The 19,003-nt window shown below is 44.0% G+C and overlaps 2 protein-coding genes across 11 annotated transcripts in view; both read left to right on the plus strand.

The window, feature by feature from the left end:
• The first annotated feature begins 768 nt into the window (after nucleotides 1–768).
• Nucleotides 769–6,698, plus strand: yipf4 (Yip1 domain family, member 4). Its single transcript, XM_088610147.1, has 6 exons — nucleotides 769–1,062; nucleotides 2,642–2,795; nucleotides 3,326–3,497; nucleotides 4,287–4,364; nucleotides 5,165–5,278; nucleotides 5,757–6,698. The coding sequence occupies exons 1-6, from the start codon at nucleotides 990–992 to the stop codon at nucleotides 5,892–5,894; spliced, it is 729 nt and encodes a 242-aa protein (XP_088466273.1). The 5' UTR covers nucleotides 769–989; the 3' UTR covers nucleotides 5,895–6,698.
• Nucleotides 6,699–9,191: 2,493 nt separating this feature from the next.
• The window catches only part of birc6 (baculoviral IAP repeat containing 6), a 111,549-nt gene continuing 101,737 nt past the window's right edge, over nucleotides 9,192–19,003 (plus strand). For all 10 annotated transcript variants that reach the window (XM_088610136.1, XM_088610139.1, XM_088610137.1 and 7 more), the window contains exons 1-2: nucleotides 9,192–9,627; nucleotides 18,377–18,549. In XM_088610136.1, coding sequence (XP_088466262.1) covers nucleotides 9,417–9,627; nucleotides 18,377–18,549 — 384 coding nt within the window. In that variant the 5' untranslated portion in view covers nucleotides 9,192–9,416. The remainder of the gene's footprint in view (nucleotides 9,628–18,376; nucleotides 18,550–19,003) is intronic.

Raw genomic sequence — 19,003 nt, forward strand, 5'->3', positions numbered from 1 at the left:
TTGAATCTGTTCTTAGATTTACATGCAATTCATTTTAATTATAGCACACAAACACGCCATCTCCCATTTGTTAGTTGTATTTTAATACATATATAGTAAATGATTTGATATTATTCTCCCTTCTTTCACATTAAATCATGGAATTAACTCCATAACTTTACTACATCACCAAAGCTGAGCATTCACCTCTGATCTGTCCTCTGTGTTTTCCACCTAAAAGCACCTTTCAGTCCAAAATACATGCATTATCCAATTTAAGATCTCATATGATATTTATGGGCTGTGATGTTAAAATCGGTTAACGCACTAGTTGTTTCAACAGTAAAACATGAATCAGTGGACCCAAATGGAAAGTACAGGATATTCTACTTCAGATCCAGAACAGAGGGGGTTCAACATATAAAACAAGCTGCCCAACTATGTTGAAGTAGCTGATCCTCTGACTTATTTCAAGAGAGGTGTGGATGAGTTATGGGATCAATTTAGCTGGACCAAATGGCCTCTAGTTTGTAAGCTTCCCGGGTGTTTTAGGCATGTAATACGAATGTAGTTCAAGTAGTATTGACACCCGAAGAAGGATCCACAGCCGAAACTTTGTATTTCTTTTCTTCTTTTCAGCATGGAATAAACCTGTACCTGTCTCTGTGTAACATACGAATGACGACATCCTAGCCAGAGCGCAGTGCAGCCGCACTCTCTGGCCACCAGAGGGCGCGGAGTGCGCTGCCCTGTTGGTTTTGACGTGTCGTATTTCCCAGCTCCCCTTTCACTTCCTGCTTTTTGTCCAGGATCTGTTTTGAGATTTCGAGGCTAGTTTGCGTCGGGCGAGGCGGTCGTAGTGCAGCAGCATGGTGTAATAGCCACGAAATTGTGTGTGGTGAAAACCTTCCTACAGCAGATTTATTTATTTTTTTGTTTTGATTTATGATAAAAATATTCATGTAAATGTCAGTCGTTGATAAATAAAGGTGACCGTCAGTAGATCAACAATGCATCAGCAGGCGCAGCATTTCTCTCCAACCAACGGAGATTTTACCTTCGTTTCCTCGACTGACGCCGAAGGTACAGTAGACTAGGCCTTGCAAGGACTAATCGCACTTTTTATACGGCATTATTAATGTTGTTGTTGTTGTTGTCATACTGTGAACGACAACCCAGAAAAGAGTTTTGATGTTTGTTTTAGCTGTGTAGTTGTTACGAAAGACGCTTCTAATGGTCGTTTCTGTTGTCTTAAGATAAAACACGTTTAGGTGAGTATGATGAAGTAACTCGTGAATGTCTTCAAGCCTATTACGAACCCTGGCGCACGGTCAACAGTGTATCGTACCTGTAAACAACATGGAGGCGAAGAGAACTACGCTAGACAGCTTGAGTAGATAGTCTTTTGAAGTTGTCGCGGGAATGGGTGTCGTTTTCTGGGCTGTCCATATATAAACTAAGGATCCCCGCAGTCATTATTGGGAGCACACAACTCGTTCATGTACTGCAGCAGGAATTGCATAATGCGGAGCTCACATTATAACACTGTCATTACATTAGAAGAACTCCAACGAGAGACCTTTATTGAGGAATAAACGTATATTAGTCATAACATTGCTTGATCTGTAACCACATATGTAAAACACACTGTATTGTAATTTTAACTTGAGTCAGAGTAGTAATTGGTGCTTTCGTCGTTCGTGCTTTAGGTGGTAGTGTGTGTTTCTGCCAAAAATAAGTGAGCATTTCTTATTTTATAATGACTGGCTTTTCCACATAGGATGTGGATGTGATCTCTCAGTTTTCAGTTATGTCTTTCAATAACACTGTATTGTACTCATGTCTTGAACTTGCATCCTGCTAATGTGATTTGCTAACTTGCATGTGTTCACTGTAAACATGGAATACAGATCGATGTCAGGTGCTGACATTAGTGCTGTTTTCATTCTCTGTGTTTCATTCTTCTGTTCCGGTGCTCTTGTGCTAGTCTTCCTGTCACTGATTTTTTTGTACTTTATCGTACCTGCACGACTGGCCCTCGTACTTGGGCAAAATATGCATTCGATTTTCTGCTGAGCAGATAATAAAGGGCACTGATGTGGGTTTTGTGTAACACAAGGGTAGACAATTTCAGTCCCGGTCTAGTGTCTTGGTTTTAGACTGACTTTTAATTACCAACTGATTAAACAACATTTAAAAAAAAACCCCATGAGATTATGAAAATAATACATTCAACTTAACTTTTAAGTTCAAATGGCAAATGAAAACCTGCAGGTCTGTGAACCTCGAGGGCTGGAATTGACAGGCACTGTTAAAATGCCTCCTTTAAATGAAAGATGTGAAGACAGCTGCGGTGTTGTGACAGGGCTCTGAAGCTGTAACCGGACGATTGTGGGTTCAGATGCCGGGGCATCCTCCAGCACAGTGCTGCAGTAAAGATGTACTGTATGAAGGTGCCAACGTACTGGAAAAATGTTAGTTGCTTTGGATAAAAGCATCGTCGGAATAAATCAATAATGATACCAATGGCTGTAGATAAGAATTTTGTGTTGAGCTGCTGATCGTGTCATACCTAGTCTTGCCAGGTCACCTTTAGTGTCCAGTGTGGTTCTGCAGCTTGAGACTGGACCTTCAGGATCTTCTTTCCTCGTTTTCCCCGCAGAGCTCAGCGGCTCCATCGACGCTCCAGAGGTGAAGCTGAACCTTGGCGGCGAGTCTCCGAAAGACGCTTATGCCACGGCGTTCCTGCGGCAGCGCGGCTATGGCTGGCTGCTGGAGGTGGACGAGGACGACCCAGAGGACACGAAGCCCCTCCTGTGCGTCGCCTCTCCCCCCCGCCTTCTCCCTCGTGATCGGAACCCGAATACTCAGCCGTGCCTTTGGAATCGGCGGAGATTAGTGTGGAGAACGACCCGTGATCGCCGTAGCAGGGCTGTTCTCAAATATAGCAAACGTGTGAAATATGCAGCAGTCCGAACAATTCATCGGGCTGGGTTCTTCCTCTGATGTCTCGGGAGGCCAAACAGAAACCCACCTGCCACTAGGCATCAGACAGGGAGACCTGTAGTTTCCTGGCTTTCCAGAAGGAAAGACTTTCAGAAAGAAGAGGGAAGGAGAATTTTGGTTTGTTAGTAGTTGATCTGAAGATATTATCCACCTTTTTCTTGAGGGAAGGGGCTTTAATTGGGTATTGAGGGGTGTCTTGTTCCAAACTCCCACAACCCTTTGTGTAAAGAAGTGCCTCCCGTCCTTGGTCCACTCCCTTTTAGTTTTGTTCTTGGATTTAGATGTGATTGTCCTCGTAATGATGCAGTTGTGTTCTGTGTTTTTTTCCCCTTGAATGAAGAGAGGAGCTCGATATCGACCTGAAGGACATCTACTACAAGATCCGCTGTGTGCTGATGCCCATGCCGTCCCTGGGCTTTAATCGGCAGGTGGTGAGGGATAACCCTGATTTCTGGGGGCCCTTGGCTGTAGTTCTCCTCTTTTCCATGATCTCGCTGTACGGCCAGTTCAGGGTGAGTTAAACTGAATTAGACAGCACTGATACTGCACAACTGTAAGCTCTTCAGTTCATAGGTCTGCCTTGAAAACATTAAAATTCTTACCTCTGTCATCTGTTATCTAGGAAAAAATGTATTCTCATATACAATGTCCCAGCACCAAAGACGAAAGTAGGCTGGGGTATATTAGTAACATTCCTTAAAGAGTGGTCTTGTTGACACGATGTTTTATTGTTTTTAAATAGATAAAGTTATTATTATAAGGAGGATTAAAAGCAATTTATTGTTTCTAACTGCAACAGATTCACAAATTTCACCTTTGCATCGCCAGTTCTCTTACCACTGAGTTGATGCTTATGCCACAATGATTAGTCGTGAATGATCAATTAATCAAAGTGATACTAAAATCTGTTAACCGGTATCCAAAAGCCAAGAGTGAAAAATTTCCATCAACCATAAAAATGAAAGAAAAGTATTTTCAGAAATGGCATGGCATCTTAACCAATTTTCCCCTGAAACCATACGAAAACAAAATTTGTATTGTTTGCGTTTTGCTTTATTTCTTATGCTAATAATCTAGATATCAGTGCTCGGAAGGAAACAAGTATTATTTATATTTTACAACTGATATCAACATACGAGTCTTCTGAGTAAGCACATATTAATACTAAAATAAATCTGCAACCTTAGGTAGCAGCTTGCATCAAGTAAATGTTCAGCCAGATGTTTTTGTACTTATTTATATGTTTCTTAAATATAGGAATTTACAAATGTAGGTACTAAAAGAATTCGCTGTTCTCAAAGGTGGTGTCCTGGATTATTACTATATGGATATTTGGATCTCTGACAATCTTTCTTCTGGCAAGAGTTCTTGGTGGTGAAGTAAGTAATGGCTGTACTTAACCTTATTACAGTCGCCTTTACTAAAAAGTGGAGAGATCGGCTGGGTGTAAATCGTAGAACAACTACAAAACATTTTTATCCAGAGGATTTAATTGATTTTAAAATATTTTGTAGTTTCACACTAAAGGTAACTTGCCTTGCTTTCTTCTGCATCTGGGAATTGCATATTTTTCCAGTTTTGGAATACTCAGTTATTTTGATTTACACTAATTTTAGGAATTTCTGTTTGTATACGACTTGGATTTAGGGCTACTGTGATATATACTGTATACACACATAGGAAGGTGTACTAATATGTTTGTATGTAAGACGTATATAAGCACAGGAGAGAATGAGACACGCAGGTCTGCTCCTTCACCCCTAGCAGCTCCCAGGAGAGCTGGTTCTGACTGAAGCCCTCTGGAGTCACAGCTGAGCCCCGGCTGACTAATACCCAACCCCACCCCGGCAACACTCCTGGAACTGGTGTGCGGCAGGGGGAGCCCCGGTCTCAGCTGGCTGGAGATGTGCCCAGGCTCGAACCTGTGACGGCAGGACCGTGGTGCTCGGTCTGTGCCCTGAGTCAGTGCCTTGACTGGCTGAGCCAATGGTGGAACCCACCATTCCAACAGGGAAAATAGTTTAAACATGAGGTCCTGGGGAACAAAATTTAAATCACGAGGGCTACTGAGATACTTATTCAGAAAACACACGTCTTGTGCAGTCTCTCGACTGAGGCAGCAGCTGGAGGAAGATGGCCGAACAGTTCTTCTAACCGGGTGCTCTGCCTTGATTGCCAGGTGTCTTATGGCCAGGTTGTTGGAGTCATTGGCTATTCCTTACTGCCGCTCATTGTCATAGCGCCGCTGCTCTTGGTGGTTGGGGCCTTTGACGTGGTGTCTACACTGATAAAGGTAAGCCTGACCACATCACAACAAAAAGAGTTTGCATGCTTCCCTCCGTGCTTCATGGTGTGATTTGGCTCATTGAGCTCTTTAAATTGCCCTGGGATCGAGTGGTGTGCAGCCTAGGACACAGTCCCTCTCTGAGCCTTCCGCTCTGTGATAATGGATGGACGATGACATACAGTACTGTTCAAGAGGCAGAATATGTAGGAGCTGCTACTGACAGAACATGTGAATTATGTACATGGGCAGCATTGTGCTGAAGTGGTCATGATTCTGGACATGTAACTGCAAGATTGTGGGTTCAAATCCCAGGTGAGATGCTGCTCTTGTGCTGCTGAGCACTCTACTTCACTCAAATTGCTCCAGTACAATACCCAGCTGTAGAAATGGGTGCAAATTTGTGTCCGAGTTGGTAAATACATTCCTGTGAACTTATTTACTGGTGACAGTTGAATAATGCAATGTTTTTTTTCCCCCTTTTCAGCTCTTTGGAGTATTCTGGGCTGCGTACAGTGCTGCTTCCTTGCTAGTAGGGGATGAATTCAAGACAAAGAAGCCACTTCTTATATACCCAATTTTCCTTCTGTATATCTACTTCCTATCCTTGTATACTGGTGTCTGAAAATTGGCCAGTCTGCTTTGGAACTGTGTAACACACTGAGAATTGATGACCGAATCGCAAAGTGGCAAATAACTTCTCAGAAGGACCATGAAGATGTGCTTTGTTTTATTATTTTACAATACAACTTGGTTCACAATCATGGTCATTCATAGGTCATAAAGGAAAAATGTACAGTGTATTTAATGATGAAATGTAGCTATGAACTTTGTACTTAATAAAAGATGTAGGATTTGTTTAAAAACCTCAGTTTTTCAGCTTTCTGAATTATAGAGAAAGTGAAAGTGGTTATTTTTGCAAGGTACAGAGGTTTTAAAAGGGAACTGCACCATGTTAATTTGCTTTGTATGAAAAACAGGCTTTTGTTAAACCCAGGTGATATTCAGAACTCTTAACAAACCTTTCAGGATTTAGCAGTTCTCATTTGGAAAGCCTGTGCCAAAAGCAACAGAAACACCTTATTGCAGTGCAGTTCTTTCTGTTTTGGACTTAAGGGGAAGACAGCTATTTCAGATGTAGCTCTGATCTTTTGTTTTCTGTTTCGGTATTTGGAGGTTTCAATTAACCTGAATTGAAATTTAGAATTTAACATTAGTGGTATATCCATTTTTCATGCATCGTTCTACTAGATTCTTCTTTTAATTTGTACATGTTTGTCCAACTAGATGATATTGGGTAGTTTGTGAGAAAAAAAACATTTGGGTGCCTTTCATATCTTCTGTTATATGGTTGTTACCAGTATATTATTAATATTTTATAGATGTACATTTGTAAAAAACCTAAATAAAAGGAAAATACACTATAAAACACTCATTGTATTATATATAATTATCTCTGGAAATATATTAATTTGCTGAGGGCTTTTCCTTTGGATTAGGAGCTTTATCTTATTCAAAGCAGGGATTCAGGAGAATAGTCCATCTCAAAACTAATTCTTGGGTATATCCTTACACATGCACCTTTATATTTTCCTTAAATCTCACAGATTATTTTTTAATCAAATGCACTTTTTAAATAAAAAAAACTTGTGTGTTTGTTTAATTTACCTTTTGACTGTCTCTTCCTTCTTATGGACATGAGAAACGCCTAGCTTGCCTCTTTTATTTTACACGTATTATTCAAAAGTACGGTAGAGTTTCTAAAGTTTTAATATTCCTAACTCTAGAATTAAACAAGAATCGGGATCATGGAGAATAATTAATTTTCCTTTTGTAAATAAAACAAATGATTGAGATCTACAGTCTGATTCATTTAGAATAGAAACAAGGGACCTATAATAAGGTGAATATCAACAAGCATGTTCTGAACTGTGTTTTATGCAAGTCATGCGTATATTACTGTTGACAATGACGGGACTTAAAACCTTAGATAATTAAATCTTTAGTAAAGTCTTACTAAAGTCTTGGTGCCCTTAATCAATTTGATATCTTCCTGGAAAGTTAGTGTGTCATTAAACAAATCAGAGAATCTCAAATTAAGCAGTCATATTTTGTCATTATGACTATGTGATAATGACTACTAATGATGAATCTGCAACTCCATATACTCCATATAACTGCACATCTGATTTGATTATCCTAACTGACTATTAGTATTGTTTATTTTTATTTAATATTTGACTACTTCAGGTTTGGTCAGATTATCTATTGGTATTAATCTTCTTGTTTGTAATTGGAGTTACATAAGAATAAAAGTGTTTTACAAATGTTATTTATTTGATTACTATGGTAGAATATTAAATGGAATTATATGTCTGGGAAGTTCAACATGTATTACACAAGTAAATACATCTTCCTTAAAATCCTGAATCAAAAATGAATGATGTATTTACTAGCAAACATAAAATCTCCTTCTGGGTACATGACGTATAAATCGAGTCTCTCATTCCTATGTAGATAATTAAAAATAAGATGCATATGAAAAAATGGTTGTACTTTTTAAACAAACAAGAAACCCACATTTGATTATCATGTGGTCTCACGCTGTGTACGACATCAGTGTGTAAGTCTGCAACCTCAACCCAGTTTATTGATCTCAGCCCAGATTACACCATGGATTGATAACATCAAGGATGTTTTTTGGACAAAGCATAAATCTAACTTTGAATAATGGAGCATTGTGGTCGTGGATTATTTAGGCCTCAAACAACAACTAGCAGCACTAGTAACAACCCAAGACTATTCGGGGATCAGATCTTGTGAGCATGTTGTTTCTCATCAGCTTGTTTAGTTTCAAGTAACAAATGCATAGTCTTCAAACCATGTCATTTACATGTTTTTGGAATTACCTCATGGTTTAATAACCATATAATCTCTTCTGTTTTAATTTTTTTCTGTTTTAACTTAAAGGGCTAGGTAAAACGTACGCAGTGAGCTGAAACTGAAAAAGGCAATGGAGCAAGAATCCATCGTGTTAATGGGTTAAGAGGGACTGTCTTAGTTTCCACAGTGTATTCCACAGGGATTTCCTGAAATACTCATGATATCAATAATCCAGGAGCATGTGCCTTGTTTACTCATTCAAGAAGAATGAGATAATAGGAATATATCGAGAGTAAAGCAAGACGTGTTTGGAGCTTTAAGAGATGATACCGATTCCAAAACCAATGAGTTAGAGAACATTTAAAAAATAAACGACCAGGTGTCCAAATTTCACTGTTAAAAATGCATTATTTGTAATATCAAGTCTGTAATTTACTTTATCTTAACCCGGGGCGTTACACTATTATACCTTACTTAGTATGCAAAGATAAATGCGAATTGCTTTCACTTTTGAAGTAAGGGATTTCCGTATACAGTACGTATCTAATCTATTAACATAAAATACTTGGAGATATTTGAATTGAGGTGCAGATGTTATGGATAGATAAACTGAACCTCTAATACTGAACCCAGGTAATGTTATTTAATGTTTTGGGAAGCTCGTCTGTTCGATTTGAGGCAAGTCAAATATAAAAAAGTCTCGTCTAGTAACACTATGAATCGCTAAACTGTGTAATTGCATTATGCGGCTTAATGCTGCGATTAAAACATTAAGCTTCCAGTGCCTCCAAGCTTCTGGTAGAAAATGGACAATTTAACGTGTCAAGCACTGCGATCATCACGTCAGGCACAGCAAAGAGGCAAATACACACAAAGCACACAAAGGCACATTGACAGCACAGACTTTCGTTTTCGCTCAATTCTCCGGGACCTCAAAACAGGAGCACTTGTACGATAGAAAGTTAAAATGTTCACCGGCCGTCCATCAAGCGCCTCCTGAAAGCTACGGCGCCCCTAGCGGTGCGGAGGGGACCTGGCGCTACGCTAGTTCCGTTTACCTGCCATCTGTGTGCTGAAGAGAGGAGCCCTCGGCTGCCCAGCCCTGATGGTGAATAGCCGCTACTGCGTTCTCGGGAGGAGGAGCGCCAGCAGTGGTAGTCCAGCGATAGTTTGGGATTCAGCCTTCTGTCTTTTTACACCCACCCTTAACATCGGAGCTCCCCGAGACTGAGAGAGAGAGAGGGGAAGGGAGAAATAAAGAAAGATGGCGGCCGCGGCCTCGCCGGGCTCCTGCTCCTCCACCTCCTCCGACTGGATCGTACTGAGAGACGGCTGCTTGCGCTGCGACGAGGTGGGCCTGCGCAGCCTCTCCTATCACCCGGCCCTCAACGCCATCCTGGCCGTCACAAGCCGGGGCAGCATCAAAGTCATCGACGGCACTTCTGGGGCAATACTCCAGGCCTCGGCTTTGCACGGTGAGTTTCCGCCCCGGGGCCTGACCGCTGGGCTGCGGGCTGGAGTGTGACAACAATGCCGGCGTAAGGGAGGGGGGTGTTGAAGCCAGCGATGTAGCGGGGATTTCTCGCCGGCTGCTTGGCGTAGGGCCCTGTCCTGCGGTTTCAGGAGCTCCCCGGGTGCTTGAGAGGAGGCAGTAGTGTCGTGGAGACGAGCCGTGATCGTCCCCGGCGAGCCCGACTGTGACAGGCTACTCACGGAGGGAAATGTCTGCTGCCCCTGCCTCTGCACGGTGTCTCTCTGAGCGGGCTGGTCATGAGTCCAGCCAGGAGGGGAGACGAGGAGCTCGGAGATGTGTGAGTGAGCTACTGAGCTGCTGAACTACTGGGACATCTGAGGCAGCTGCCAGTGTTTTGGTTTTTTTTTTTCCCGGGATGGCAGGCCTCGGGAAGTTGGAGTGCCGGCTTCAAGCCCGGCTGCCTGTGATTCGGCGCTGTCAGTTCCTCAATCCTCAGGGCACGCAAGGCTCAGTCCATCTTGTTATTGTAGAGTCCAGCGGCCTTTCCGGCCGTGCCGGTGTGTGGTTTCTTATGGCAGTATGGCATAAATAAATCATTTCGCGGGGAGGGGACAAAAATGACACATCTTGACTGTGACAGATGGGCTGTTGGTGGTTGTTTACCCCTTGGTTTTTCAGAAGTCAGATAGGATTTTCTCCGTTTCTGAATGATACTAACTTGGTCATTGTGTTGGTAGGAGCAGGCTGGAGTGAGTAGTTAGTGACAATTGTGTTGGTAGGAGCAGGCTGGAGTGAGTAGTTAGTGACGGTTGTGGTAGTAGGAGCAGGCTGGAGTGAGTAGTTAATGACAATTGTGTTGGTAGGAGCAGGCTGGAGTGAGTAGTTAATGACAATTGTGTTGGTAGGAGCAGGCTGGAGTGAGTAGTTAGTGACGGTTGTGGTAGTAGGAGCAGGCTGGAGTGAGTAGTTAGTGACACCTGTGTTGGTAGGAGCGGGCTGGAGTGAGTAGTTAGTGACACCTGTGGTGGTAGGAGCGGGCTGGAGTGAGTAGTTAGTGAGGCCTGTGGTGGTAGGAGCAGGCTGGAGTGAGTAGTTAGTGACGGTTGTGTTGGTAGGAGCAGGCTGGAGTGAGTAGTTAGTGAGGCCTGTGGTGGTAGGAGCAGGCTGGAGTGAGTAGTTAGTGACGGTTGTGTTGGTAGGAGCAGGCTGGAGTGAGTAGTTAGTGATGGTTGTGTTGGTAGGAGCAGGCTGGAGTGAGTAGTTAGTGACGCCTGTGGTGGTAGGAGTGGGCTGGAGTGAGTAGTTAGTGACGCCTGTGGTGGTAGGAGCAGGCTGGAGTGAGTAGTTAGTGATGGTTGTGGTGGTAGGAGTGGGCTGGAGTGAGTAGTTAGTGACGGTTGTGTTGGTAGGAGCAGGCTGGAGTGAGTAGTTAGTGACGGTTGTGGTGGTAGGAGCAGGCTGGAGTGAGTAGTTAGTGACACCTGTGTTGGTAGGAGCAGGCTGGAGTAAGTAGTTAGTGACAGTTGTGGTAGTAGGAGCAGGCTGGAGTGAGTAGTTAGTGACGGTTGTGGTGGTAGGAGCAGGCTGGAGTGAGTAGTTAGTGACGGTTGTGGTGGTAGGACCAGGCTGGAGTGAGTAGTTAGTGAGGCCTGTGGTGGTAGGAGCGGGCTGGAGTGAGTAGTTAGTGACACCTGTGGTGGTAGGAGCGGGCTGGAGTGAGTAGTTAGTGAGGCCTGTGGTGGTAGGAGCAGGCTGGAGTGAGTAGTTAGTGACGGTTGTGTTGGTAGGAGCAGGCTGGAGTGAGTAGTTAGTGAGGCCTGTGGTGGTAGGAGCAGGCTGGAGTGAGTAGTTAGTGACGGTTGTGTTGGTAGGAGCAGGCTGGAGTGAGTAGTTAGTGATGGTTGTGTTGGTAGGAGCAGGCTGGAGTGAGTAGTTAGTGACGCCTGTGGTGGTAGGAGTGGGCTGGAGTGAGTAGTTAGTGACGCCTGTGGTGGTAGGAGCAGGCTGGAGTGAGTAGTTAGTGATGGTTGTGGTGGTAGGAGTGGGCTGGAGTGAGTAGTTAGTGACGGTTGTGTTGGTAGGAGCAGGCTGGAGTGAGTAGTTAGTGACGGTTGTGGTGGTAGGAGCAGGCTGGAGTGAGTAGTTAGTGACACCTGTGTTGGTAGGAGCAGGCTGGAGTAAGTAGTTAGTGACAGTTGTGGTAGTAGGAGCAGGCTGGAGTGAGTAGTTAGTGACGGTTGTGGTGGTAGGAGCAGGCTGGAGTGAGTAGTTAGTGACGGTTGTGGTGGTAGGACCAGGCTGGAGTGAGTAGTTAGTGAGGCCTGTGGTGGTAGGAGCAGGCTGGAGTGAGTAGTTAGTGAGGCCTGTGGTGGTAGGAGCAGGCTGGAGTGAGTAGTTAGTGACGGTTGTGTTGGTAGGAGCAGGCTGGAGTGAGTAGTTAGTGACGGTTGTGTTGGTAGGAGCAGGCTGGAGTGAGTAGTTAGTGACGGTTGTGTTGGTAGGAGCAGGCTGGAGTGAGTAGTTAGTGACAATTGTGTTGGTAGGAGCAGGCTGGAGTGAGTAGTTAGTGACGGTTGTGTTGGTAGGAGCAGGCTGGAGTGAGTAGTTAGTGACAATTGTGTTGGTAGGAGCAGGCTGGAGTGAGTAGTTAGTGACAGTTGTGGTAGTAGGAGCAGGCTGGAGTGAGTAGTTAGTGACGGTTGTGGTGGTAGGAGCAGGCTGGAGTGAGTAGTTAGTGACGGTTGTGGTAGTAGGAGCAGGCTGGAGTGAGTAGTTAGTGATGGTTGTGTTGGTAGGAGCAGGCTGGAGTGAGTAGTTAGTGACGGTTGTGGTAGTAGGACCAGGCTGGAGTGAGTAGTTAGTGAGGCCTGTGGTGGTAGGAGCAGGCTGGAGTGAGTAGTTAGTGACGGTTGTGGTGGTAGGAGCAGGCTGGAGTGAGTAGTTAGTGACGGTTGTGGTGGTAGGAGCAGGCTGGAGTGAGTAGTTAGTGATGGTTGTGTTGGTAGGAGCAGGCTGGAGTGAGTAGTTAGTGACGGTTGTGTTGGTAGGAGCAGGCTGGAGTGAGTAGTTAGTGACGCCTGTGGTGGTAGGAGCAGGCTGGAGTGAGTAGTTAGTGACGGTTGTGTTGGTAGGAGCAGGCTGGAGTGAGTAGTTAGTGACACCTGTGGTGGTAGGAGCAGGCTGGAGTGAGTAGTTAGTGACGGTTGTGTTGGTAGGAGCAGGCTGGAGTGAGTAGTTAGTGACGGTTGTGTTGGTAGGAGCAGGCTGGAGTGAGTAGTTAGTGACGGTTGTGGTGGTAGGAGCAGGCTGGAGTGAGTAGTTAGTGACAATTGTGTTGGTAGGAGCAGGCTGGAGTGAGTAGTTAGTGACGGTTGTGTTGGTAGGAGCGGGCTGGAGTGAGTAGTTAGTGACGGTTGTGGTAGTAGGAGCGGGCTGGAGTGAGTAGTTAGTGACGGTTGTGTTGGTAGGAGCAGGCTGGAGTGAGTAGTTAGTGACGGTTGTGGTGGTAGGAGCAGGCTGGAGTGAGTAGTTAGTGACGCCTGTGGTGGTAGGAGCAGGCTGGAGTGAGTAGTTAGTGACGGTTGTGGTGGTAGGAGCAGGCTGGAGTGAGTAGTTAGTGAGGCCTGTGGTGGTAGGAGCAGGCTGGAGTGAGTAGTTAGTGACGGTTGTGGTGGTAGGAGCAGGCTGGAGTGAGTAGTTAGTGACGGTTGTGGTGGTAGGAGCAGGCTGGAGTGAGTAGTTAGTGAGGCCTGTGGTGGTAGGAGCAGGCTGGAGTGAGTAGTTAGTGACACCTGTGGTGGTAGGAGCAGGCTGGAGTGTTTTTGTATTTTTATTAAGTGAGTTTTTTATTTTTATTAAGAATATTTTCTAACATAAATCAGTGTCACATTAAAATAATTAATTAATTTGACATTCAGTGCTTTGAAATAAAAATATCACAGAGAACTAAATTTCAATGTAGGATTTGTAATTCAGTAAAATAAGAGAATTGGTCAAGGGTCTGAATACTTTTGCAAGGCACTGTATATGCTTACAATTGACTTAGTGTTCCTTAACGTTTCATAAATAGGAAGGCAACCAAGTATCATTTTTGACTGGTTTGCATTACGTCCCTCGTTCCATTTTCTCTGAGCCTTATCCAGTAGTGGCTCGCAGGGCAGCCGGAGCCTGTCCTGGCAGGCGACAGAAGCAAGACGGGACGGCGGTCTTTTACAGGGCAGACAGACGCACTCGCACCAGGGCTAATTCTCCCAGAAGTCAATTAACCTGCTTGTCTGTCTTTGGGCTGTGGGAGGAGACCCACACAGACACGGGGAGAGCATACAGGCTCCATACAGAAAGCTTCCCAGGTGTTGAACCCAGGGCCCCGGCTCTCCTGACCCCTGCGCCATCGTGACAACCTTATATTGCTCTAAATCATTTTGATCGATTAGTGGACTTAAGATGGCCTTGTAGCTCAATGTTGTATGTTGCAGTGTTGTTCCCTGCCTCGTGAAGTAGACAGAGATAAGACAGGCCCAGTCCTTCAGAGCTCATCTGCTGTTTGAACCTCTGTGCCCCTTGATCTAGCTCCATCTTTAGACCCCTGGAACCATGAGGTCCCAGAGGAGGCACTGTGGTGAACAAAGCCTCTCAGAAGCTTCTGTCCTGGACAGTATGAAGAACCTGGCAGACATGGGCAGTGTGTGTTCTGCGATAGGGAGATCAAGTTGAGAAGTAATGCAGTCCATGCGCTGATACCTGGCCTCTAGTTTGTTTGTTTCCTTTACATTTTAAAGTAATAAGTGCGAGGAATTATATAGTGCTCGTCGTTCCAAAAGATCCGAAAACGATTTACTTACAGAACAGAACCCACATTATCCACTGCTGATGTGTAGCTCCCACCTGGGTGGCACATGGCAGCCCTTAAGGACCAGGAGTTCAGCCAGAATAGTGCCGGTTTGTTTAATGACCGAGTGATCGGGACCTGTGGCCAAGAGGATAGTACCTGGGAAGTTGAGTTTTGAAATGTTGTGCCGGGGGAAGAGTGCTGCCTGCCAGTTCTTGACCACCACTCCTGCTTCTGCTCCTGCCAACACCACCACTTTGCTGTAGCCACCTGTTTTCCTTAGCAGTCTTCCATCCCAGTACAGAGCAGGTGCTGCTGTTTAGATTGTCAAACCTGACAAGATCAAGCAAAAAGACTGAAACACATAGAGCACTCAAATAGTTTAATGAGTGTGTGCTGTAGTAGGCTGCTCTGCGCCATTGGTGTCTGTACATGATGACACTAACTGGCTTATTTTGGTATTTTGGTGTGTGAAAACATTTAACAAAGTCAGTACTGCAATTATGAAAGCGAGACATTTAAAAATAATATACAGCTTATGTGGTGTATTCTTTTCTCCAAATGGGTAGAAATATACAGTGTGTAGTTCAGGTGAGTAGCTGCGTCAGCATGCGTAGGCTGCAAAGGAACAAGTAATAGGTTTATTCCATGCTGAAAAAAAGAAGAAAGGGAACACAACGTTTCGGCCGTTGAGCCTTCTTCAGGTGTGTATACAGTGTGTATACCTGGGAAAGACTGCTTTCCATACAGTCTTATTGTCATGTGTACTGGCATACAGCACCATCCAGGACATATTCATCAGCTCTTCTGTCCTTACATTTCCTCTCCAGAAGTGACAGTGGTATGATAATTAAGTTGGCTGAAGTGAATCCTTGATCTGTGTACAATGATAGCTATCCTTGGGTGTAGTTCTTGAACTTGACTGTTCTTTACCTGGGCTTAGATCACTCATACTGTATGCTTTGTTTTAGGAGGCTTCAGAAACAGGTAATATTCAAACACAGGATCTCAATAGTATGGGTCGAGTTTCTCACAGCTGCCCATAATAAACTGGAATAACAAGTGTAAGAGGTTACTGTCTTTATAAGGCACGCCTGGCCTAAAGAAGGTGTTCTAATATATATCTAAACATAGACCTAGGTAGTCACGTGTCTGTATGTATCTCTCAATATTTTTGTAAGAATTTTCAGTTTGTAAAACAAGCATGTGTTTTGTAATAGTGAGGTGTGAATTCGAAGCTGGTGAAGTCTTTTAAGGTATAAAAATAAACAATTGAGCAATCTAAATTGTCTTTAAATGGCACATTTTTCATCTAGATAGGGGATTTTTGAAGATTAAAATTGAGGAGTCTTCTGAAATCGGACCCAGACACATTTATTCCTGACTGCTTCACCAAAGATGTGATCTCTCTGGGTCTCTATTGCACTGTGCACCTTTCTGCATGGTTTCAGCCAGCGCTGTTACTCTTGGCATGAGCTGATGCGAGACTATTGTCATCACTTAAGGGCACTCTGGACGCCTGCATGGGTTCACTGGCCTGTTGGCACTGCTGAGTCCTGGAGAGTCTCGTGTTTGTCAAGATGGTGAGAGAGAGATGAGACTGACAGCAAGTGTATGTGGCACAGAAAAGACAGACAGAAGTGCACCTGTCATGCTGTTCTTTTAAACTGGAGCTTCTCACTGTATGAAGTAATTTAACTTTTTGCTGACATGGTACATACAGCACTCGCCCCTTCATGCTGAAGGGGGAAAAAGGTTCACTTCACCAGTGATGTATTTCCACCTGTTGTATGGTTGCATCTTAGAACAAAAATCACGTTTACAATACATCATTATGAACATAGAATCATTGAATGCGGACATCTGCACACGTTTAGTTGGTTCTTGTGATTTTTTTTATACAGTACTTATGTTTGGGTTCTTTATTTCATCTGGAATTTGCCTGTAACAGCATGGAAAAACAACATTTCAAGGAAGATAAAACTACAGCTGAGCAGCGATGGTGGTGCAGTGGGTGACATTGCTGCCTTGCAGCTCTGGGGCACTGTGTTTAATTCTGGACCTGGGATACTCTCTGCATGGAGTCTGTATGGTTATGTATTAGTTTCCGTTGGTTTCCTCCTGGTGCTCCAGTACCACAGTCCATACTGGTAGGTGAACGGGCTTCTGTGAAACGTGGCCCTGGAGTGAGTGTGTCTGTGTGTGCCCTGCGCAGGCGTGCCATCCCGTTGCTTGCTGGGATAGGCCCCAGCTCCCCGCGACCCTGCACTAGAAAAAGAGATGAGAAAATAGATGAATAGGTAAAACTACAGTGGTCATGGTCAGGAATGGTCTTCTCTTTAAAAGTGTGACAAATGGGTGCATAACAGCCATTGAGAAAACAGATTGGAACAGTTAGGATGTCATTATAGTGTAGTAGCTAGTCTAAAATTTGGAAGGAATTCTATTTGTTCAAGCTGCTGGGTTTCAGTATTTATTAAAGCAAGCTGTGCCCTGAGCAGTTTGGGCAAACACAAGTTTTTGACCTTGCAGGTATGAGTAGTAAAGCCACATGAATGCAGTATTTGGAATGCAGGCTTTACTCCCAGTTTTAATAGATGAACCCTTTTTTCACAGAAATAAGTAGCTTCTTCCACATCCCTGTAATCGTTGTAATACAACAGTGTTGTATTGTTCTTTAGAGAGGCTCAACCCGTGCCCCAGTCCTGAGTCGAGCGCTGCTCTTTGGGAGTACAGTGGCGCTTCTGTGAGGCACGTGAAGCAGATTCTGTCTTGTCACATGTGTAGCATTACATATTGTCACAGCTCTGGAAACTGCTTGTGCACCGATCGTCCATCTCTTGTATAGCCTTGTCGAGACTCTTCACATAGGGGAAGATTCAGGGTGTCTGTTTGCATATACCTGCGGGTGCCTTGTTACCTTAATAACTGCCTTGCTGATGCTTTGCATACTTTAAAATATACGGAAACTGTGACATAATGCGGCTGATGTAACTTTAAAAAACGTTAGCTTATGTAATAATCAGGACTGGAAACTAAAGTCTAATCTAGAGGTGATCCTTAAAACCAAAGGGCCAAAGGATAATCTGAAGTTTTCATTACAGCTTTTTGATTTTGTTTATAGAAACCAAATGCACTTTTAAATTTCACAAAATAAAAAAAAAATGCTATAGATTCATTTACCATTTGTTCTGGGTAATTAATCGAAATAAATTAGATCATAGAGTTATGTCTAAATGTTGCGTTTGCGCAGTAGATTTGCGGTTGTCAGGTTCCTGGAATGGCGAACATAAGGAGACTGGGTGTTGCATGCTGGCCCACGAGAGTTTCTGAGTGCGTCCGTAGAAAATAAACAGCTTCAGTTTGTGTCAGCAACTGTCTTTTTCTGTCCAAACATGCAGTAGTATATGAAAAGCTTATATGGGAAATTAAGATTTTGATCTGCAAGTCAGATTAAAAACAAAATCAGAACATAAGAAAGATTAGAGGGGGAAGAGTGAAGCTCTTTTGCCCATTCAGCTCGTTTGGCTCCAGGAGGCTTCGTGACCTTGGGATCTGTCGCGCAGTTTTTTAAAGGATCCCTCAGAAGTCTGCTTCAGCAGCGTGGTTCAGTTCAGGAGTTCCATACTGTACTTCCATGACTGTCTGTGGAAGGAAGTGCTTCTGTGTGCTCCTCATCTTCGTTGGAAGCTGTCGTGTGCTTGGTTAGATTGTCCTCTGTATTATTAAAACATGGATGATTTTGTCAGTGTATGTGTAATTAGATTAAGTTGCACTTAGCAGCTTCCAGCAGGTAATTAAAGCCACACTGGATGTAGAATGGGTTTGTACTTGTAGCTGGTGTGTTTCACCATCTGTCAGGTATACAGACCTCAGGGCTCTGAATGCTGTTGGAATAACTCTGTGTGTTTTCATGGCCCAGGAGGACGGGTGAGGTGCCAGTACTTCCCTGCGGTGGACAAGGTCCTGTTTGTGGACGACTGCGCTGTGGGCTGCAGGAAGGACCTCAATGGGATCTTGCTGTTGGACACCGCTCTCCAGGCTCCGGTCACCAAGCAGGAAGACGCGGTGCAGCTCGAGCTGCCCGTCACGGAGGTGAGATCCCCGGAGCCTCTCTCCTTCGAGCGTTCGGGAAGCCTAAGATTCCACAGGCTTCGAATCGTTTTTCACGCTTGGCATATCTAACCTGTACAGCAATGCGTTCGGACCTTTTTTCAAAATTTGTATTAAGATTTGAATCCTTTATTAAGCTGAATGTTTAACATTTTCTGGTAGATGTCCATCTTTGAATGAGCCATGAGACGCCGTGACAAAGCCATAAACGTCTGAAGCGATGAGGGTTGACAAAACGTGAATGATGGGGAATAAGGATGTAGTTCTTGCACAAATATAGCGACATGAGCCAATTTCTAATTGTTATGAGGGTATTAGTTGAACACACTTATTTACCTTTGATCTGTTTTGTCATTTTGATGTAAGTATTCCAAAAAGAAATGACAATGTACTGATATGGATATATGCCTGCCTGGTAAGGTTTAGTTTTTGACCT

The sequence above is a fragment of the Lepisosteus platostomus genome, chromosome 17 (assembly GCF_059453375.1).
Source record: "Lepisosteus platostomus isolate fLepPlt1 chromosome 17, fLepPlt1.hap1, whole genome shotgun sequence".
In the NCBI taxonomy this organism is placed as follows: Eukaryota; Metazoa; Chordata; class Actinopteri; order Semionotiformes; family Lepisosteidae; genus Lepisosteus; species Lepisosteus platostomus.